This window comes from Bombina bombina, chromosome 3, assembly GCF_027579735.1.
Source record: "Bombina bombina isolate aBomBom1 chromosome 3, aBomBom1.pri, whole genome shotgun sequence".
Classification (NCBI taxonomy): domain Eukaryota; kingdom Metazoa; phylum Chordata; class Amphibia; order Anura; family Bombinatoridae; genus Bombina; species Bombina bombina.
Genome location: NC_069501.1, coordinates 662,529,465 through 662,553,385, shown reverse-complemented (window position 1 = coordinate 662,553,385; position 23,921 = coordinate 662,529,465). Strand labels below are relative to the sequence as shown.

Sequence of the window (23,921 nt, the reverse complement as noted above, 5' to 3'; positions counted from 1 at the left end):
TACGTTAGGGTTAGGTTTAGGGGTTAATATAATTTAATTTAGCTTGTTGCGATGTGGGGGACTGGCAGTTTAGGGATTAATAGGTTTATTTAGTTAATAATTGTAAATTTAATTTAGCTATATTCTTATTATGTTAAAGTTAGGGGGTGTTAAGTGTTAGGTTTAGGGTTACTTTAGGGTTATGTTAGGGTTAGGGTTAGGTTTAGGGGTTAATATAGTTTAATTTAGCTTGTTGTGATGTGGGGGGCTGGTGATTTTGAGGTTAATAAATGTAGTATAGTGGCGGCGATATCGGGAGCGGCAGATTAGGAGTTAATAATTTGATTTAAGTAGCGGCAATATCGGGAGCGGCAGATAAGGGGTTAATAATAATAATAATATGAGCGCTATAGGAAATTAAATAACGTAACTTTTGTTGCTTTCGTTAATTTCTCAATAGCGCTCAAAACTCATAATCTAGGTGTATGTTTGTTAAATTAGTTTTCCCCTCAATGTCGGCTAGATTATGAGTTTTCCGGTACGGCTTTTAATGCTGAAAAATTTGCCATTACGCTGGAATGGCCAGGACGGCATATTACCAGTTGTGGAGGTATAGCTATACCACAAGAAATTTATCCTGTAAGGAAACGTCCATTCCCCACTCAAAAAAATTAAGTTTGAGAGCAGAATTTTCATAGCGCCCGTATTACAGGTTTTGCGTTCAGGCTAAAAAGCTTGTGTTACAGCCTATACCAACATGATCCACACCGCCATCTGAGACCAGTAGTTATGGATTTTGTGTAACAAAAATGTTTCACAAAACTCATAACTAAAATGTTACAAAGGCCACTAACACCCATAAACTACCTATTAAGCCCTAAACTGCCACCCTCCTGCATCACAAACACTATATTAAACCTATAAACCCCTAATATGCCGCCCACCCACATCGCGACTATTAAAGTTATTAACCCCTAATCTTCCACCCACCCACATCGCCAACACTATTTAAATATATTAACCCCTAAACCGCCGCTCCCCGATATCACTGCCACTAAATAAACCTATTAACCCTTAAACCGCCAGCCCCCCACATCGTAACTACTAAACCTATTAACCCCTAAACCACCGCCCCTCACATTGCAAAAAACTAAATAAAACTATTAGCCCCTAAACCTAAGACCCCCTAACTTTAAATTAAAATTACAATATAACTTTATTTAAATTATTAAAAATGTACCTGTGAAATAAAAATAAACCTAACATTAAACTATAAATTAAGATAACATTACTATTGTAATAAAAATTTAAAAAAATACCAAATAAAAAAACCTAAATTACAAATTTTTAAAAAAAAATAACACTACGAAAAAATTGAAAACTTAAATTACAAATTTAAAAAAAATAATCCTACGGAAAAAATTAAAAAATCTAAGATTACAAAAAATAATAAACACTAAAATTATGAAAAATAAAAAACACTAAGATTACAAAAAATAATAAACTAAATGATCAAAAATAAAAACAATTACACCTAATATAATAGCCCTATAAAAATAAAAAGCCCCCCAAAAATAAAAATACCCCCTAACCTAAAATAAAGTACCAATAGCCCTTAAAAGGGCCTTTTGTAGGGCATTTCCCTAAGTTAAACAGCTCTTTTACCTGGAGAAAAATACAAAGTCCCCCCAACAGTAAAACACACCATCCAACCAACCCCCCAAAATAAAAAACCTAACTCTAAAAAAAAACAACTAAGCTACCCATTGCCCCTAAAGGGGCATTTGTATGGGTATTGCCCTTAAAAGGGCATTCAGCTCTTATTCACTGTCTTTAAAAGGGCATTCAGCTTTTACACTTTGCCCAAAGCCCTAATCTGAAAAAAAGAGATACCTAACACTAACCCCAGAATATCTACTCATTGTTCCTGAAGTCCGGACAACAATCTCCACCCAGGTGGCGAGAAGTCTCCATCCAGTCGGCGAGAAGTCTTTATCCAGACGGCGACATCTTCATCCATTGCGGGGGCATCTTCTATCTTCATCCCAGTGGCACGGAGCAGAGCTATCCTGGACCGGCGATGACATCCTGCATGGAGGGTCCTCTTCATATGGTCACCGCCGTACACTGAAGTTGAATTCAAGGTAGCCGTTTCAAAATGGTGTTCCTTGCATTCCTATTTGCTGATTTGATTCTTCAAATTCAAATCAGCCAGTAGGATGAGAGCTTCTGAAATCCTATTGGCTATTCAAAACAGACAATAGGATGAGAGATACTGAAATCCTATTGGCTGTTCAAATCAAATCAAATTAGGTAATTGTTTTTATTTTTGATAATTTCGTTTATTATTTTTTGTAATCTTAGAGTTTTTTATTTTTCGTAATTTAGTGTTTATTATTTTTTGTAATTTTATGTATTTTTTTTTTTTTCGTAGTGTTAGGTTTTTTTAAATTTGCAATTTAGATTTTTTAATTGGTAGTATTTTTAATTTTATTAGAATTTATTAGTTATGTTAGGTTAATTTATAATTTAAACTTAGTTTTTTTTATTTCACAGGTACGTTTTTATTTATTTTAAGTTAGTTATATTGTAATTTTAATTTAAAGTTAGGGGGTGTTATGTTAAGGGGTTAATCATTTAATTTAGTGTTTTGCGATGTGGGGGCTGGCGGTTTAGGCGTTAATAGGTTTATTTAGGTGTCAGAGATGTCGGGGAGAGGTGGAATAGGGGTTAATAATTATATTTAGTGTCGGGGAGTGGCGGATTAGGGGTTAATTACTTTTATTAGTGTTGGGGAGCGGTAGATTAGGGGTTGATATCTTTACTTAGCGTTGGCGATGACGGGGAGTTGCAAATTAGGGGTGTTTAGACTAGGGGTTTATGTTAGTGTGTTGTAAAAAAACATAATTTATGTAGGAACTTACCTGATAAATTAATTTCTTTCATATTGGCAAGAGTCCATGAGCTAGTGACATATGGGATATACAATCCTACCAGGAGGGGCAAAGTTTCCCAAACCTCAAAATGCCTATAAATACACCCCTCACCACACCCACAATTCAGTTTAAAGAATAGCCAAGCAGTGGGGGGATAAAGAAAGGAGTAGAAAGCATCAACAAAGGAAATTTGGAAATAATTGTGCTTTATACAAAAAATCATAACCACCATAAAAAGGCTGGGCCTCATGGACTCTTGCCAATATGAAAGAAATTAATTTATCAGGTAAGTTCCTACATAAATTATGTTTTCTTTCATGTAATTGGCAAGAGTCCATGAGCTAGTGACATATGGGATATCAATACCCAAGATGTGGATCTTCCACTCAAGAGTCACTAGAGAGGGAGGGAATAAAAATAAAAACAGCCATATTCCGCTGAAAAAATTAATCCACAACCCAAAAAAATAAGTTTATTTCCATTTTTGAAAGAAAAAAAACTTAAATCAAAAAGCAGAAGAATCATACTGAAATAGCTGCCTGAAGAACTTTTCTACCAAAAACTGCTTCTGAAGAAGCAAATACATAAAAACGGTAGAATTTAGTAAATGTATGCAAAGAGGACCAAGTTGCCGCTTTGCAAATCTGATCAACTGAAGCTTCATTCTAAAAAGCCCACGAAGTGGAGACCGATCTAGTAGAATGAGCTGTAATTCTCTGAGGAGGGGGCCTGACCCGACTCCAAATAAGCTTGATGAATCAAAAGTTTCAACCAAGAAGCCAAGGAAATAGCAGAAGCCTTCTGACCTTTCCTAGGACCAAAAAATAAAACAAATAGACTGGAAGTCTTCCTGAAATCTTTAGTAGCTTCCACATAATATTTCAAAGCTCTTACCACATCCAAAGAATGTAAGGATCTTTCCAAAGAATTCTTAAGATTAGGACATAAGGAAGGGACAACAATTTCTCTACTAATGTTGTTAGAATTCACAACCTTAGGTAAAAATTGAAAAGAAGTCAGCAAAACTGCCTTATCCTGATGAAAAATCAGAAAAGGAGACTCACAAGAAAGAGCAGATAGCTCAGAAACTCTTCTAGCAGAAGAGATAGCCAAAAGTAACAACACTTTCCAAGAAAGTAGTTTAATGTCCAAAGAATGCATAGGCTCAAATGGAGGAGACTGTAAAGCCTTCAGAAGCAAATTAAGACTCCAAGGAGGAGAAATTGATTTAATGACAGGCTTAATACGAACTAAAGCTTGTACAAAACAGTGAATATCAGAAAGTATAGCAATCTTTCTGTGAAATAAAACAGAAAGAGCGGAGATTTGACCTTTCAAGGAACTTGCAGACAAACCCTTATCTAAACCATCCTGAAGGAACTGTAAAATTCTAGGAATTCTAAAAGAATGCCAGGAGAATTTATGAGAAGAACACCATGAAATGTAAGTATTCCAAACTCTATAATAAATCTTTCTAGAGACAGATTTACGAGCTTGTAACATAGTATTAATCACTGAGTCAGAGAAACCTCTATGACTTAGAAGCGTTCAATTTCCATACCTTCAAATTTAATGATTTGAGATCCTGATGGAAAAAACTGACCTTGAGATAGTAGGCCCGGCCCTAACAGAAGTGTTCAAGGCGGGCAACTGGACATCCGAACCAGATCCGCATACCAAAACCTGTGTGGCCATGCTGGAGCCACCAGCAACACAAAAGACTGTTCCATGATGATTTTGGAGATCACTCTTGGAAGGAGAACTAGAGGCGGGAAGATGTAAGCAGGATGATAACACCAAGGAAGTGTCAGTGCATCCACTGCTTCCGCCTGAAACACCTGGACCTGGACAGGTATCTGGGAAGTTTCTTGTTTAGATGAGAGGCCATGAGATCTATCTCTGGAAGACCCCACATCTGAACAATCTGAGAAAACACATCTGGATGGAGAGACCACTCCCCTGGATGTAAAGTCTGGCGGCTGAGATAATCCGCCTCCCAATTGTCTACACCTGGGATATGCACTGCAGAGATTGGACAGGAGCTGGATTCCACCCAAGCAAGTATCCGAGATACTTCTTTCATAGTTTGGGGACTGTGAGTCCCACCCTGATGATTGACATAAGCCACAGTTGTGATATTGTCTGTCTGAAAACAAATGAACAGTTCTCTCTTTAGCAGAGGCCAAGACTGAAGAGCCCTGAGAATTGCACGGAGTTCTAAAATATTTATTGGTAATCTCGCCTCTTGAGATTTCCAAACCCCTTGTGCTGTCAGAGATCCCCAAACAGCTCCCCAACCTGAAAGACTCGCATCTGTTGAGATCACAGTCCAGGTTGGCCGAACAAAGGAAGCCCCTTGAACCAAACGATGGTGATCTATCCACCATGTCAGAGATTGTCGTACATTGGGATTCAAGGATATTAATTGTGATATCTTTGTATAATCCCTGCACCATTGATTCAGCATGCAAAGCTATAGAGGTCTCATGTGAAAACGAGCAAAGGGGATCGCGTCCGATGCTGCAGTCATGAGACCTAAAACTTCCATGCACATAGCCACTGAAGGGAATGACTGAGACTGAAGGTGCCGGCATGCTGCGACCAATTTTAAATGCCTCTTGTCTGTTAGAGACAGAGTCATGGACACTGAATCTATCTGGAAGCCTAAAAAGGTGACCCTTGTCTGAGGAATCAAGAAACTTTTTGGTAAATTGATCCTCCAACCATGTTTCCGAAGAAACAACACGAGTTGATTCATGTGAGATTCTGCAGTATGTAAAGACTGAGCTAGTACCATGATATCGTCCAAATAAGGAAACACCGCAATACCCTGTTCTCTGATTACAGATAGTAGGGAACCCAGAACCTTTGAAAAGATTCTTGGAGCTGTTGCTAGGCCAAATGGAAGAGCAACAAATTGGTAATGCTTGTCTAGAAAAGAGAATCTCAGAAACTGATAGTGTTCCGGATGAATCAGAATATGAAGGTATGCATCCTGCAAGTCTATTGTGGACATATAATGTCCTTGCTGAACAAAAGGCAGAATAGTCCTTATAGTCACCATCTTGAAAGTTGGTACTCTTACATAACGATTCAAAATTTTTAGATCCAGAACTGGTCTGAATGAATTTTCTTTCTTTGGTACAATGAATAGGTTTGAATAAAACCCCAAACCTTGTTCCTGAGGAGGAACTGGCATGATTACCCCTGAAGACTCCAGATCTGAAACACACTTCAGAAAAGCCTGAGCTTTTACTGGATTTACAGGGATGCGTGAGAGAAAAAATCTTCTCACTGGAGTTCTTACTTTGAATCCTATTTGATACCCCTGAGAGACAATGCTCTGAATCCAATGATTTTGGAAAGATTTTATCCAAAAATCCTTGAAAAACCTTAATCTGCCCCCTACCAGCTGAGCTGGAATGAGGGCCGCACCTTCATGCGGACTTAGGGGCAGACTTTGGTTTCCTAAATGGCTTGAATTTATTCCAATTAGAGGAAGGCTTCCAACTGGAAGCAGATTCCTTGGGAGGAGGATTGAGTTTTTGTTCCTTATTTTGACGAAAGGAACGAAAACAGTTAGAAGCCTTAGATTTACCCTTAGGTTTTTTATCCTGAGGCAGAAAAACTCCTTTTCCTCCAGTGAGTTGAAATAATAGAATCCAACTGAGAACCAAATAAATTATTACCTTGGAAAGAAAGAGATAGTAATCTAGATTTAGATTTCATATCAGCATTCCAAGATTTAAGCCACAAAGCTCTTCTAGCTAATACAGCTAAAGACATGGATCTAACATCAATTTTGATATCAAAAATGTCATCACAAATAAAAATATTAGCATGTTGCAGTAAGCGAGTAATGCTAGATATATCAGGATCCAAATCTTGTTGCGCTAAATTCTCCAACCAAAAAGTTGAGGCAGCCGCAACATCAGCCAAAGAAATAGCAGGTCTGAGAAGATGACCTGAATATAAATAGGCCTTCCTTAGATAGGATTCAAGCTTCCTATCTAAAGGATCCTAAAGGAAGTACTATCTTCCATAGGAATAGTGGTACAAACTCTGTAGATGTTGCTGGTAAAGGATACAATTTTTTAAACCTTGAAAAAGGAATAAAAGAAGTACCTGGCTTATTCCATTCTCTAGAAATCATATCAGAAATAGCCTCAGGAATAGGAAACCACAGGAGGTTTAAAAACAGCATTTAAACGTTTATTAGACTGAATGTCAATAGGACTGGTTACCTCAATATCCAAAGTAATTAACACTTCTTTTAATAAAGAACGCATATACTCTATTTTAAATAAATAAGTAGATTTGTCAGTGTCAATGTCTGAGGAAGGATCTTCTGAATCAGATAGATCCTCATCAGAAGAGGATAAATTATTATGTTGCTGGTCATTTGAAATTTCATCAGCTAAATGAGAAGTTTTAAAAGAACTTTTACGTTTATTAGAAGGTGGAAATGCAGACAAAGCCTTCAGAATAGAATCAGATACAAATTCTTTAAAATTTACAGGTATATCATGTACATTAGAAGTTGAAGGAACTGCAACTGGCAATGTACTATTACTGATGGAAACACTATCTGCATGTAAAAGTTTATCATGACAACTATTACAAATGACATTTGGTGGAATAATTTCTACACTTTTACAACAAATGCACTTAGCTTTGGTAGAACCGATGTCAGGCAGCAATGTTCCAGCAGAAACTTCTGAGGCAGGATCAGATTGGGACATCTTGCTCAATGTAAGAGAAAAAACAACATATAAAGCAAAATTATCTATTTCCTTATATGACAGTTTCAGGAATGGGAAAAAATGCTTTTGCATAGGCCTCTGATAGAGAAAAAAGTAAGAGGCAAACATCAATGGGGTATTGAAATAATGAAAAAAATAACCGGAAATGACACACTCGCGTCACTAATGACGCCGCCATGTGAAAGGTCTCGGCGTCACGTATGACGCCGGAAATGACGAGGTTGCATCATAAACGTCTTTTTCCGCGGCAAAACAAATTTCGCGACAAGAATGCTGCAATAAAGTTTAGCATTTGACGCACCCGAGGGCCTAATACCCGCAATAGCAAGAAAGTAGTCAATTGAAAAAAGACTAAACCCCAGGTAAGAAATACATTTCTTAAAATGTTTAAATTCCCCAAATATGAAACTGACAGTCTGCTGAAGGAAATACATGAACCTGACTCATGGCAAATATAAGTACAATACATATATTTAGAACTTTATATAAATGCATAAAGTGCCAAACCATAGCTGAGGTGTCTTAAGAAATAAAAACATACTTACCGAAAGACACCCATCCACATATAGCAGATAGCCAAACCAGTACTAAAACAGTTATTAGTAGAGGTAATGGTAAATTGAGAGTATATCGTCGATCTGAAAAGGGAGGTAGTAGATGAATCTCTACGACCGATAACAGAGAACCCATGAAAAAGACCCCCGTTAGAGAAATCATCGTATTCAATAGGTGATACTCCCTTCACGTCCCTCTGACATTCGCTGTACTCTGAGAGGAATCGGGCTTCAACAATGCTGAGAAGCGCATATCAACGTATAAAATCAAGCACAAACTTACTTCACCACCTCCATAGGAGGCAAAGTTTGTAAAACTGAATTGTGGGTGCGGTGAGGGGTGTATTTATAGGCATTTTGAGGTTTGGGAAACTTTGCCCCTCCTGGTAGGATTGTATATCCCATTCGTCACTACCTCATGGACTCTTGCCAATTACATGAAAGAGAAAATGCAAAATGGTGCGCAAATCTAGCCCCTGCACATACACTATTCTGCTCCCATAAAGCAGAAAAAAACAGGACAAGTACAAATAAAAAGAAAAGTGTGTATTTGCGCTAGCAGAGCTAAGGGGTGGATATGGAAAAACTAAATAACAGATCATGGAAGATATATATAAAAAAAACTATATGATAGATATTTGAGAGAATATATAAAAGCAGACAATATATGTTTGTGTACCTAATTGAATATATAAAAACAAACCATTTATATATATATATACAATATTTATTTGTACACTAAATGAATCTATAACAAGGTAATTACGTGCATCAAATTAGACTAAAAACAGATACTAATATATGACCAGTCATATAAATATATATACATAAATCAATATCATTAAAACAAAAGTGAGTAGATGTCCACCTTAAGGATAAATTGGCTAAAATATAATCATATAGCCAAAAAAAATGAATAGCTATTGACTGGCATAGGAAAGGTATAGATTGGGGTAGTTGGCGCTTTCCCTTAAAATTTGAGGAAACGCTTTCTCTATTATATGGACTGTAGTTTCCTTTATTGTATAAAATGAGACCAAACCTTGTGATAATAACACAGAGTCTATTAACAATGTTTCTTGTAGCCCCGCACCGGGTTTATAAATAGACTGGTGGATTACACATAATATCCTGTTGTGTAACATAAAATGTAGTATAACATAAAATGTCAGTAAAAGCAGAGTACCAATAAACCACACTACTGGGCTGTTACACCTCTATGTGCCTACCTGCTCTCATCTGAGCTCGAACTGTACAGTTCAGCTTGTGGCAAGGCACAAAGGGTAGAGGGTACGGTACATTGTCCCTTTAAATTTAAAACTAATTTTCATGCTGTCTTATTCTCCAGTCCAACTGTGTGCATTATAAGTATTTATTTTTTATGATCAAACCAAAAAGATCTCACTAATATACAAATTGATAAACACAAAAGACACACAGGCAAGACAGCTACAGTATCTTTCTTGGACTTTGTGGAAGTGCAGGAGGTACTTGCAGTTTAATCCCAGATAGGAGATGTGAAGGGAGGAACCCACTAGCTATGTCTGCATGCATTTATAGTAGGCTGAATTATTTCCATTTGTGCAAGGAATATGATTAATGCAAATAATTACTCAAGACGTGCTTTATTATAAGGCCCTTTTACATTATAGTCTCATTTATGGAAAAGTTGGATTGCTAGACTGTAATGTCCTCTGGTGTTTCATATAAATATGTTGTGTCTCAGAACGAAACTGGTTAACCAATAATAAAAGGCATATGTGTGTAGCCACCTAGCTCCCATTAGTGCATTGCTGATTCTGAGCCTACCTCGGTATGCTTTTCAACAAATAATACCAAGACAACAAAGTACATTTGATAATCAAAAATTGCATGCTCTTCATACATTTGACTGCATATATATATATATTATTTTCAAAATTAAAACTAGCCATTGTGTATATAATTTTAATTCATTTGTGAATGAAATCATTTTTGCAATACACATGTATTAGAGAAAAGGCTTCTAGTATAAGCTGTTACTGTGTCACTGTCTGATAGCTTTTTACCGTACACGGGTATGGAGCATAACTGTATATGCTTTGTGCAGCTACAATCCAATAGTGAGTCAGCGGGGCTTATATTACTTTGCTTATAATTCATTTGCACGCCACTGTTGGTTCTCTTAGAGGTACAGTGTTTGTTTAAATGATGGTACCTGGATCTTCTTATGTTCAGCGCCTGTGCATAGTAAAAGCTATAAATGATCCAGTGATACCTTCTACTTGAAGCATAAAAAATGCTTATATTGAAGATGAAAATGCAACTTTTTTTTTTTTTAAACCTATAAAGGGACAGTGTTCAGTGAATTTTTTCTGCCCTTTAATTTGTTGCCAATTAGGGGCCAGATTATGAGTGGAGCGTTATTTAACACTCCCACTCAAGCGTTAACTGCGATAGAAGTAAGCTTTTTGCGCGCATATTATGAGTTGAAAGTGAACTGTTTTCACTCATGCTCTAACCTGTCGAGCACAAAAAGCTGAACTTTGAATATTGCGTGCCCATTCATGTATTCCTCCATAGAAGTCAATGGAGAAAATTAAGTGGAAAAAACACCCTACTTGCGCTCAACCCCAATCGCATATTTTCTTGTGCACTAACCCGACATGAAAATATGAATATTTCACATTCCAATGCTCTTCACATAAATAAATATTTCTACATGTATCTGATGATATTTTGGTACTATATATATATATATATATATATATATATATATATATATATATATATATATATATATATATATATATATATATAATTATATATATATATATATATATATATATATATATATATATATATATACATGATTATATATAGATGAAGATATATACAGATATATATAGGAATATCTATTACTTACAACATATTCTGCTACGTGTAAAACATTGAAATGTGAAATATTTACAGTAAATACATAGTTAAAAATTAATATTGCATAAATGTTTTTCATGTTTTCATCTACTTAAAGGGACATGATACTCCAAAATTTTGATGAATGAAACAGTCACTGGTTGACTGAGAAACGCGTTGCTTATTTTTACTTGTTTTAAATAAAGTAAGTTTTGCACTAACTACTTGCTGTCATACCATTTATTCTGATTTACACCTTGCCATTTGGTGTACCATGCTCTGGGATATCTTTTACTGATTCATTGGAGTTCGAGTCACACCGGAGGTCAGTCTGCTGGGTGACTGATTCCAGCCTGCTTTATTTGCACCAAGAGGGGTGCTCTACCAAATGTGAGTGTAAACATTCTATGCGCCATCTCTCACAAATTTATACAATACTAGGCCATGTGGCGCTTCTGTTTCTCTATACTCTCTACAGATTGCTGATCTTGGATCTTGGCCTTGATCCATCCACAGGCAGCTGCCTGGACCTGGATTTACCACATACACCTGGGTTCCTTATCCAATACCCTGCTTTTTGATATATGGGACTTTGTTATTCTTGTTATATTCACTAACCTGTTAATTGCATTGTCACATTGTTTGACCCTTCATTAAATAGATTGTATCATCACTGTCTATTTTTACACAGTCATATTTTATTTTCATTACTCATTTGTTTCCTTTGACCAAGGGTGCCCACTATATTCTATTTTTTTTAAATGATACAAAGAGAATGAAACAAATTAGAAAGTTGTTAAAAATTCTATTCTCTATCTGAATCATGAAAGAAAAAATTTGGGTATCATGTCCCTTTAACTGCAAAGGGCTCCAATGCACTTATATAAATATATGTCTATATACAGTATGTGTCTGTAAATACATATATACACATATAAATACATATGTACACACATAAATACATAAATGCATATGTACACACATAAATACATAAATGCATATGTACACACATAAAACATACATACGTATACATCTTTAGAGTGTATGTATACGTATGTATCTTTATGTTAAAGCCCTTTGTCTGCCTTTTTTTCTAACACCTGAGACCTCATATCTTTGAGCCCTTATAACGTTTATGTGCAATATTTTTTTAATATTTTTATTAGATAGTGTTATTATGAGTGTAACTGTACTTGTAACGTATTTTTGATGTGTTTTGTTATACTTTTCTGTTTCGCGAAAGTTAACCAGAGCTCTGAGGGCGCGCTAACCCAGCGAACGTTACCTTGAATTGCACTCAAGCAATCGCGTTTATTATAAACTTGTAACCCTGATGCACGCAAACACCTGCCATAAACCCCTCATCGCTTGTGCACAAACGTTTGCGATTCCACTTGTAATGTAGCCCTATACTTTTACCTGCTGCAGCGTATTAAATATTAAATAGCTCCTTTACTGTTATTTTGTCATTTAAAATAGCTGCTGTTGCTTGTTAAAATCATCATCTATACTAAAAAATTTCAATACAGCAGTATTGGTTATAAAAAAAAAAATCTTAGAGGAAAATGATAGTGGCAGAGATAGGTGATGTGAGTTCAATTTTTTCTCTGTATTGTTACATTTCAAAATGTTTCTCTTTAATAGGAATAATTATATCAGGAGTGCGGATTGTGAATAAAGGTGGGAAGAAGATAAGTTCAGTGTTGGGGTGTTGAGCTTAATATCATTTAAAGGCATTGTTAAAATTTCAGGATTTTAATAAGGAATTTATGTATCATATGTATATGGAAAAAGGTTGGGCATATAAAAGTAATTATAATTTTATATATCAGTAAATACAATCCTGATGTTTGTTGTGAGTTGACTTAAAAAAAGCAGACAAACAAGTGTATACAAATTGTATTATACACTGTTGTTTATTCATCAAATGCGCTTTAAATAGCATAATTATAGTTATGGTAATAAAAGGGACAGTATACACTCATTTCATATAACTGCATGTAAAAGACACTACTATAAAGAATAAGATGCACAGATACTGAGATAAAAATCCAGTCTAAAAATGTTTAAAAACGTATTAAAAGCTCTCAGTTTAGCTCTGTTGAAAAGGTTAGCTAGAACACCCATTGAAAGTGGTTCTATAGCAACAAAAAAAACAGCAGACACTCCCCCCCCCCCTCTTCCTCTGCATGTGAAAATATATAAAAATACTTTTTACACAAACAGGAGCAAGCTGGTGTAGGTATACATCAGTATACTTTAAAACTTTGGGGCTTGGTTACGAGTCAAATCTGAAAATCAGTGCAATGTTATTTAAAAATAAGCAAAACTATACATTTAAAAAAAAAAACTGTATCGGCAAATGGATCATCTACAAAACATTTATGCAAAGAAAATCTAAACAAATGTTTTATAGACTAGACTATTGGGGCGCAATCACATATGTTACGTAAGTTTCTGAGCAACTGCTGAAACCCATGTTGCCCGTAAGTTCACCTCGCACATCAGGTGAATCACATAACACGCCGCAATATGATATACTGGCATAAGTTGGAAAAACTGTTGAGGTTCAGAAATGTGCGCAACTACAGATTTCTGGCATCGTCAGTAACTTACACCAGTATATTGCACGCGTAAATAAAAAATAAAGAGTAATTTTTTTATGTTAAAATCACACGTAAAAATCGAAACCGAAATAAATTAATAAGCCGACACATCAAAACGCCATTCAAAACCCCTAAACCGCCATCCCCCCACTTTGCTTAGTACCTAAATAAACCTATTAACCTCTAAACCGCCATCCCCCACATCGCAACTACTAAATAAACCTATTAACCCCTAAACCATCATCCCCCCACAGCGCAAAGTACCTAATTAAAATATTAATCCCTAAACCGCCATCTCCCTACAACGCAAAGTACCTAATTCAACTATTAACCCTTAAACTGCCCCCCCCCCCACAACGCAAAGTATTAAACTAATAACTAAACCCCCTAACCTAACACCCACTAACTTAACCCCAATTAAAATATACATAAATAAAATTAAAAATATACTACTTAAAATAAAATTTAAAAAAATAAAAATCCTAAATTATAAAAAAAAACTACCATTACAAAATAAAATAAACACTTAAATTACAAAAAAAAATAAAAAAATTACCATTACAAAAAAAATAAACACTTAAATTACAAAAAATAAAAAAATTACCATTACAAAAAATAACAAACAAAATTATAAAAAAACAACCCCAAAAATTAAAAAAAAACTAATCTAAAACTAAACTACCAATAGCCCTTAAAATGGCCTTTTGCGTGGCATTGCCCCAAAGCTAACAGCTCTTTTACATTAAAAAAAACAACAATTACTCCCTAACATTACAACCCCCCACCCCCCCAAAATAGAAAAAACCTAACTAAAAAAATTGTAATCTACCCATTGCCCCGAAAAGGGAATTTGGATGGACATTGCCCTTAAAAGGGCATTCAGCTCTTTTTTTGCACAAAATAAAAAAAATCCCTAATCTTAAAAAAATATACCCCCAAAAAATAAAAAATAAATAACGTTAAGCCCCAAATTGGTAATCACCAATGATGAAGGGCGGCAGTCCATCCTCATCCCAGCGGCGATACATCTTCATCTGTTGATGGAGCATTTTCTACAATCTTCATCCAGGCCGCAGTCCATTTCTAGCTTCATCTAGTTGGCAGCTGCAACGCCAGTGGTCATCTTCATCCACGTGACATGGAGCTCCTCTTCATGCTGTCTCTAACCCCTACACTGAAGATTGAATGCAAGGTACCCCTATTATATAGGGGCACCCTTGCATTCCTATTGGCTGATTTGATTCTTCAAATTCAAATCAGCTAATAGGATGAAAGCAGCTTCAGTCAAGTTATTCTGTGAATCCATAAAGACCTTCCCGCTCTTAAATCTGCTCTACTGTGCAGTTTTGAGCGATACAGGTTTCCTTTACCCTTAAATTGATTAGGTAATTTAAAAGGGTGTTAAACAGCTTTTACTATTGTGCAGACATTGTACCTGTCCCTAAATCCCTAGAGAACCTAAAAAAGAAAATGCTGTAACCTACAAATGCTGACAATCAAACAGCTGGTTTAGGAAAATGGCAGCATTGTAAAAAACCTAGGTTACAGATTTTACTTGTTGGCCTCTCTGGGTACAATTCTTCACAAAAGCAAGAGGCATTTAGTATCCCTTCAATAGTTATTTTGAATTTAAGTATCTATTTTAACTTTATACAGTGCACCGCCCCCCGTTTTTATGAAGCTGCTTATGTAGCTGTCTGTGTAAAGTTATGTATATATTTTCATTTTTAAATGCCCTAATGCCCATAGCCTTCTAAACAGTGCTTCTTGTAAAAATGATTTTACTCTAGAGAGCCCCCACCCTGTACTACTAATCAACCCCGCCTCGCAAGTGCAATGGCTGGGGCCAGTCACGTTCTTTATTATCTTACACAGCACCAGGGAGTGACCAGTGACAGGAAGGTAGAGAGGAGCAAGTCTGCAGCAGGGAGTCAAAAAGAATAGGGCAACTTGCTGCTTTGGTGAAAAAATCTTTTTATTCTTGCTTCCCATCCCAAATCTAGGGCATCCCCAACTGTCACTGTCACACACAATACTGGGTCCTTATAAATTGTGGTCCAGATTGCAGAGAATGTAAACGTTAATGCTCTGTGATCATGTGCCTGCCTACTGCTCTCTGTCATACCCAACTATGATAATGTAACAGGCAGGGCCTCTTATAGAAATGCTGTCAGACTGAGACAAGAACACGCCCCAGAGCTTCAGAAAGAGTCTGACACAGTGATGAATCATCCCATAAGCTGCTTACTCTGAAGAACATTTTAATGTCAGGTCTGCTCAGTACTGAAAATCATTTTGAGGTTGACTTCTTGAATCTGCAGCACTAGCACAGGTCAAGTTAGCAGAAAAGGGGAGGATTGGACCTAGGTTTGCAGTAAAATTGCATGTGAAGTTTTAGAGCTGTCTCCTCCCTACCCCTCCCAAGGTTTACAAATAAAAAGGAGGATGAGCACTGTTCATGGAAGCAGAAGGCATGTTATGTGAAGCTATTTAACTAAGTATTTTGACATTTTAACAGTCTTAGTAAATGGAGTACATTCAGCAGGGGGGCAGTTACTAGTGGTGTTCCTCAGGGGGGTCAGTTCTGGGGACGGTTTTGTTTAGCATATTTATCAGTAATATTAGCAAAGGGCTACAGGGGAAAGTTTGTCTGTATACAAAAATTTGTAATAGAGTAGATGTTCCGGGGGGGGGGGGGGGGGGGGGGATACATTTGGGATTGGACAAATCACTGGGATCTAAAGTGCACTGAAAAGTGCAAAATTATGCATTTAAAAAAAAAAAAATCAAATGTCAATTAAAGACTTAAAGGGACAGTCAACACCAGAATTTGTGTTGTTTTAAAAGATAGATAAGCCCTTAATTACCCATTCCCCAGTTTTGCATAACCAACACAGTTATAATAATACATATTTTACCTCTCTAATTACCTTGTATCTCAGCCTCTCCAGACTGCCCCCTTATTTCAGTTCTTTTGACAGACTTGCATTTTAGCCAATCAGTGCTCACTCCTCGGTAAATTCACGTGCAGGAGCTCAATGTTATCTATATGAAAAACATGAACTAATGCCCTCTAGTGGTAAAAAATGGTCAAAATGCATTTAGATTAGAGGCGGCCTTCAAGGTCTAAGAAATTAGCATATGAACCTCCTAGGTTTAGTTTTCAACTAAGAATACCAAGAAAACAAAGCAAAATTTGTGATAAAAGTGAATCATGAAAGTTTTTTTTGGACTTGACTGTCCCTTTAATGACACTTTACTGGCTGTAACAAGTGAGGAATGGGACTTGAGATGATTTAAAATTTAGTAAACAATGTAGTAATGCAGCGAGTAAGGCCAACAGAATGCTTGGATGTATTGGTAGAGGTATTTGCAGCACAAATAGTAAGGTTCTTATGCCACTTTACAGATCATTAGTTAGGCCTCATCTTGAGTATTGTGTGCAGTCCTGGAGGCCATATCTCCAGAAGGATATAAACAAACTGGAATCTGTGCAAAGGAGGTCTATTAAAATGGTACAAGATCTAACAAATTTAATTTACCAGGAGAGACTGGAACTTCTTGTGTTTCTCTTTTGTCTCTACTTTAGATAAATCTGTTAATATGTGCAATACTCCTCTTTTAATTGTATATGTGGGTTTTATGTGTTTTTAATGTAAATGTAACAATTAACTATTCTCATGAGACCATCTAAAACAATAGAAATAAATGGATGCAGTATGATTTACATCCACAAGATGTCACTATTGTGTAATAAGCTGCTCACATGAGAACAGGTAACAGGTGAAGGTATAAAAGTCACAACCCTGTGTATAATTAAAGGGACATAATACTCATATGCTAAATCACTTGAAACTGATGCAGCATAACTGTAAAAAGCTGACAGGAAAATATCACCTGAGCATCTCTATGTAAAAAAGGAAGATATTTTATCTCACAAAAAATAAAAATGAAGAAATGAACAGCAGCCAATCAACATCAGCAGTGCTGAGGTCATGAACTCTTTTACTGTGATCTCATGAGATTTCACTTAAAGGGACATGAAACCCATTTTTTTTCTTTCATGATATAGAAAGAGCATGCAATTTTAAACAACTTTCTAATTTACTCCTATTATCTAATTTGCTTTATTTTCTTGATATTCTTTGCTGAAAAGCATATCTAGATAGGCTCAGTAGCTGCTGATTGGTTGCTGCACTTAGAAGCCTCATGTGATTGGCTCACTTATGTGCATTGCTTTTTCTTCAACTAAGGATATCTAAAATATGAAGCAAAATAAATAATAGAAGTAAATTGGATTGTCGTTTAAATTTGCATTCTATTTCTGAATCATGAAAGAAAATTTTTGGGTTTAGTGTCCCTTTAACTCTTATGAGATTTTATTGTAAACTTCCTTACACTGAATAGGGAAATAAGATGAGTGTGAACGTACGCTCACTCCCTTAACTGTCCTGGGACAGACATACTGATATGCTGCTTAGAAGTCCTTTACAATGGGATGTGGCTACTGAGGAACTTTTGAGGTAAAGATCTTTCTTTTTTACGCTGCATCACTTTCAAATGTTTCAACATTTGGGTATCATGTCCCTTTAAGTATACATGACTAAGGGCCTAAAGCAGGCCTGAAACGTTGTATGTTTTGCTCTCTGGACCCTATGTGAAACAATAAAGGTCTTTTTAACTTTTGAGGCTGGAATACCCTTTGTTGTTACTGGATTTCAATTTGGACGTGGCAGGTCCTACATTCCGTGCCCCTCAACTAAGAGACAGGTGTGCTGTTTTCCAAAATCTTGTGAAGTTACCCTTGTCCTTGTGTACATTTGTGTCCCGGTCATTACCACAGTGGCTGTTTGGTATTTTTTTCCTGTGTCATTCTCTGTAGTTATCCCTGGTGTCACGCCGCGCCGTTGCTAGGGGCGCGGCGTCTTCCCCATGCTCGTTGCCTAGGGCTGTGTCGGCTCTGGATGTGTGCAGCGCGTACGTCATCGCCGCACGCTCCTGATGCTGGCCGGTCCTGTGGCGCCAATCCTCTGCCTATTTAAACGGGCAGCAGACGATCAGTCACTGCCCAAGTATAGTTACTACTTCTTGTGCTCCTGGGAGTGACAGATCGTCTGCTGAACTGATATTTTGTTGCTAAACCTTGCCTGTCTTACTACTCTACCTGGTTAACCCCTAAACTGCTGGACTGATACTTTGTTACTGAACCCTGCCTGTCTCACTACGCTACTTGGTTATTCCCTAACTGCTGGACTGACTCCATGTTGCTGAACCCTGCCTGTCTCACTTCGTTACCTGGTTAACCCCTTTATTACTGGCCTGACTTTCTGTTGCCGGATCCTGTCTGCCTATTTGCCTTGTGCTGTCCAGCCTGTGGTGAGTGCCACTCTCCTCATTTGCCTGATACTCTCTGCTCTGGGATATTCCCTATCATTCCGGCTCGACGCCGGGATAACAAGACTACTGGCCGAGTTCGGTTTGATAGAGTAGTATCCCACGAGTCTTACACCTGGCCTGGGAACAATAGGCACACAAAAAACTTCCACCTAGTAGCTTCAAATTAGTAAATGTAGAGCTATTTTATTATGGTAGCACTTACTGTATGTAGTATTTGCTCTCTTACGTGTGAGTCTATATGTGTGCTATTATATTGTCTGTGTTAGTGCCCACATATAGGTACATGCTTCATTGTGCACTTAACAATTTACTGTGGAACTATGTGTGCTCCCCCTATAGATAATCAAGATTTGCTTTTATTTTATGCTTATAAATGTAATAACTGTAAGATAAAAATTATAGCTATTATACTAAATCAGATTAACGGACAAGGATTTTTTGTAATTATAACTATAGATAAAATACTTATCTGTATCAGTTTTACCACATCCCTATTACATTTAGTGAAGAAGCTGCACAGGCAGGTTATGTAATTTGTTTGGCAGTGGGAAAAGGCAGCTAAATATATATTCGCCTGTGTAGCAAAAATCCTAGCACCGGCCCTGACCACAACTTAGATTCTTAGTAAACATAATTGACAAATTAATTTAGTGAGAATCAGACCAATTAAATAGCCATCATAAAAATTCTGATTGGTTGAATTAACGTTACTCTTTGGAGAACAGCGAGTGATACACATTCACAGATGTAAGTGGAAATAAATCCAATTGAATAAAGTAACATGGGCCAAGTCGTTACCATGATTTTGTACTAAATGGATGTTTTACATTTTGTTAGGAAGTAAAAGGCATTTTTTGTCTGGCACATCTCCTTTCCATGTGAGAGGCACTAATATGCATGTCATTATAGCTAAAGCTTTCTTGAAAGTAACTTTTCTTTTTCTACATATTCTTGGTTTTTAATAGCTGCTCGTGCTGGATGGATACCCCCACCACCTGCTCTGCCGCCAAGGCCTTGTGTGTCACAGGTAAGGATAACTTATTGTTTTGGTAATGCAGAGAGTGACAGAGAGATAATGTGACATTAGCAATCAGTTCCCAGGGCCGGACTGGGAATAAAAAGCAGCCTTGGAAAATTTGAAGACCAGCCTTATTTTATATTGACTCAGTATAATGCGTACACCCCATTTTTATCAAAGGGGATTACTGGGATACTACTTCCCTAAATATTTTATATTAGAATTATATTATATTAGTTTGTATTTAAAAAAAAGTGCAAGATTGTGGTTATATAGGTACCCTACAACCCAATTGCATCCATTAATCACCCCTTTAAGTTGTAGCTTTTCAGCCCCAGCTGCTGCAGCCCACCGGGAAATCTCCTGGTATCTTGGTAGGCCAATCCAGCCTTGAGTTCATCTAGTAATGATTATGTACGTGAAATACGTTAGATTCCCACAATACAGCACATAAAAATCATTTAGAAGTGGTCATTTTTAAACGTATTACAGTTTGCTTTTGGCATAGGGTTTTTGACACTCAGAAGGGATATTTGACAGTACTGACAGCTACCATGCACAGATGGCTGCCACGGCTAATCCGTGCCCATGTACATGCAAGGAATGTCAGAGCAACGGCATTGACATCTGGCAGTGACCTTGATTAGATGGTCAGATTTAAAATAGAAACCTCTGAATGTAGTTGATTATAGTACATGAGGATATATGCAATAATTAGCCATTTCTCTGTAAGCAGGTATCACACAAATCTAAACATTGATACATTTTTTAATAAATACCAGTATATCGTGAGAACATGAGTTACATTTGCAATGTTGTGTTTTTATTAATATCATTCTGTATCAATTACCAAATAACAATTAGGTTCATCCTTATGTAGCATTATTGTGTGTGAACCAATTTACATTGTGAGAATTTATCATATGAACTATTTAAGTAAAGAAAGTTTAGAGAGGCTCACAGATATTATCAAAGGGCTGATATGTTTTTAGTGTAGTGAAGGTTTTATCTAATGTACCAAAATATATGTTTTTTTACAGATTCCACATCATACTACCAGTACAGACCAAATGATACAGCAGAAAACATTTGCAGACTTCAGATCACAAGAACAGGTACTTTTGGCTTTAAAATAATAATTAAAAAAAAAAAAAAACATGCAAAAACTTTCTCGCTTTTTTTTTTAGAATTATATTGTACTGTCGGCCTAAAACTCTATCAGAGACCTCACAGTACTGATGAGACTTCTTAGATAATTTAGTCAGACCAGAGAGTTTTAAAGTATCTGGTTCATTGAGGGCATTGATAATTTATACTTATTTTCAATTTCATCTGTAGTTGTCTTGTCCTTTATGAACAAAGTAACATAAAATTACTTCTGTAGAAACAGACTAGTATGGGCTAGATTACGAGTAGAAAAAGGTGCGCCACATAAAGGCGGTGGATATTAATACTACTAATGCTTGTATATCGTAAATAGGGAACTGTTAAAATGAAAAACCATAAAAACCCTATTAACAAAAAAGCATCTATGAGTGGGGAACAAATTACTATAAAAACAAATATATAATTTTTTTATACAATTATAAAACATAGATCTATGTATTACACAATAAACTAACAGTGTATCATAAAATCAGAATAAAGATAAAACAAACATCTATAGCAATGAAAATATAATGAAAGCAAGATTAAGTCTTGAATATGGCAAAACTCCCAGGCTAAAGGTATGTGAAAAAGTAGATCCAGTAAGGAGGGTAGTGAAAATGCCAAAAAGTGTCTATGATGAAATCCAATAAACCCAATAGGGGTGTGAGTTTTACTTCCAAATCGGGGTTAGTGAAAAAGTAGATGAAAAATGAGGGAAGGTAAAAATGGGAAAAAAATGGGAAAAAATTAATTAAAATAATTAAAAATAAAAATATGGTACCAGTCTATATGTCTATATGTTGATCCTAGGTAGGTGGTGTATTCAGCGTGTACCTGTGGGGAAATATATATAGAATAGTGCAAATAACATTGCCAAAAGGATATTCAAAGTTATTTCAAATCGGGGCTTACCAAAATCTAGCTGTTATCTGCCAACGCATTTTGGCTTCAAACTAGGCCTTTATCAAGACTGAAAACAGCTAGTATGTTACTAACTTATAAACCTTATAACTTGTGTCTCATTTGACCAAGTTTAGCACCAAAATGGAAAATACCACCCTGTTTTGTCCAGGACCAAGCCAGAATTACGCGTGTGTGACACACAAGTGAAATGCAACATACCGGAAGTGACATCACAAGTCTTTCATCACTTCCTGTATGGCTGCATAGGTACTAAATCTTAAAGGGACAGTCTAGTCCAAAAAAAACTTTCATTATTCAGATAGGGCATATCATTTTAAACAATTTTCCAATGTACTTCTATCACCAATTTTGCTTTGTTCTCTTGGTATTCTTAGTTGAAAGCTAAATCTAGGAGGTTCATATGCTAATTTCTAAGCCCTTGAAGTCCGCCTCTTAACTCCGGGCATTTTGACAGTTTTTCACCACTAGAGGGTGTTAGTTCATATGTTTCATATAGATAACACTGTGCTCATGCACGTGGAGTTCCTAGGAGCCAGCACTGATTGGCTAAAATGCAAGTCTGTCAAAAGAACTGAAATAAGGGGCAGTTCTCAGAGGCTTAGATACAAGATAATCACAGAGGTAAAAAGTGTATTAATATAACTGTGTTGGTTATGCAAAACTAGGGACTGGGTAATAAAGGGATTATCTATCTTTTAAAACAATAAATATTTTGGTGTAGACTGTCCCTTTAGTTAGAGTCTGCACTAATACTCTTTAGGATGTGTGGTTCTCATAAGTGGTAACTGAAGTGGTAACTGACTGTGTCAATCCTTGGGTAATCAGAATGATGTTCCATTAATATAAATTAGGATATATAAATCAATGAAGTCTAAGTTGTAGTAAAAAAAAGTGGGAACAAAAGTCGTTAGTCCTTAAAAACAGATTCTTAGAAAGAAGATATGATGAAACTATCAACAAAAATATTGAAGATATTGGTAAAATTAATAGAGTATATTTTTTAAAATATAAGGATAAGAATAAAGATTCTGGACAATGATGAAATCATGGTCCCAATTATAACAGAGTACAGTGAGAATAGACAAATCATAGAGGGCATTTTTAAAAAGCATTGGGCAATTTTTAAAAATTATGATGTGATTGGTGAAAAACTAATAGAAGCACCAAGATCCATATATAGCAAAACACGGAATCTAAAAAATATATTAGCACCAAGTATACCTAACTCCAAAATGAGCAATGGCGTCACGAACCTGTATGGAAAAAAAGTTAAAAGGTTTTTTTCCCATGCCCAACATGTAAAGCTTGCCAATTTGGATTAAAAAGTGTCATCACTTAAAAGGTTAAAAGATTCAAATATCAAAAATAGTCCTTTTTAAGATCCAAGAGAAAGTGAACCTGTAAATGCGGCTCCATGAATAAGTTGCAACAAGCTGATCATCATAGATGTATGAATGCTGAAGTGTGTTAGCTTATATACTTTTAATAATAATATTTCTAAGTACTTTTTTTTTAGGTTGGCTAACCTTTATATTAAAGCTTGTTATACCCGGTATACTGCTGATTTTATGCTATATTTTTATGATATGATAACTAAAAATAAATTATTTTAGATACCTGATATAGCGCTATTTTTCTTTTATTACCATGTTCTTCTATAACAATGCTATTTTTTGTTTTATGATCAATATATAGACTGA

The 23,921-nt window shown here is 36.1% G+C and overlaps 1 protein-coding gene across 1 annotated transcript in view; it reads left to right on the top strand.

Annotated features, from left to right (window-relative positions):
* Positions 1 to 23,921, top strand: part of REPS2 (RALBP1 associated Eps domain containing 2) — a 611,369-nt gene that overhangs the window by 518,370 nt on the left and 69,078 nt on the right. The window contains exons 15-16 of the mRNA XM_053707397.1: positions 20,096 to 20,157; positions 21,189 to 21,263. Of these exons, the coding sequence (XP_053563372.1) occupies positions 20,096 to 20,157; positions 21,189 to 21,263 (137 nt within the window). The remainder of the gene's footprint in view (positions 1 to 20,095; positions 20,158 to 21,188; positions 21,264 to 23,921) is intronic.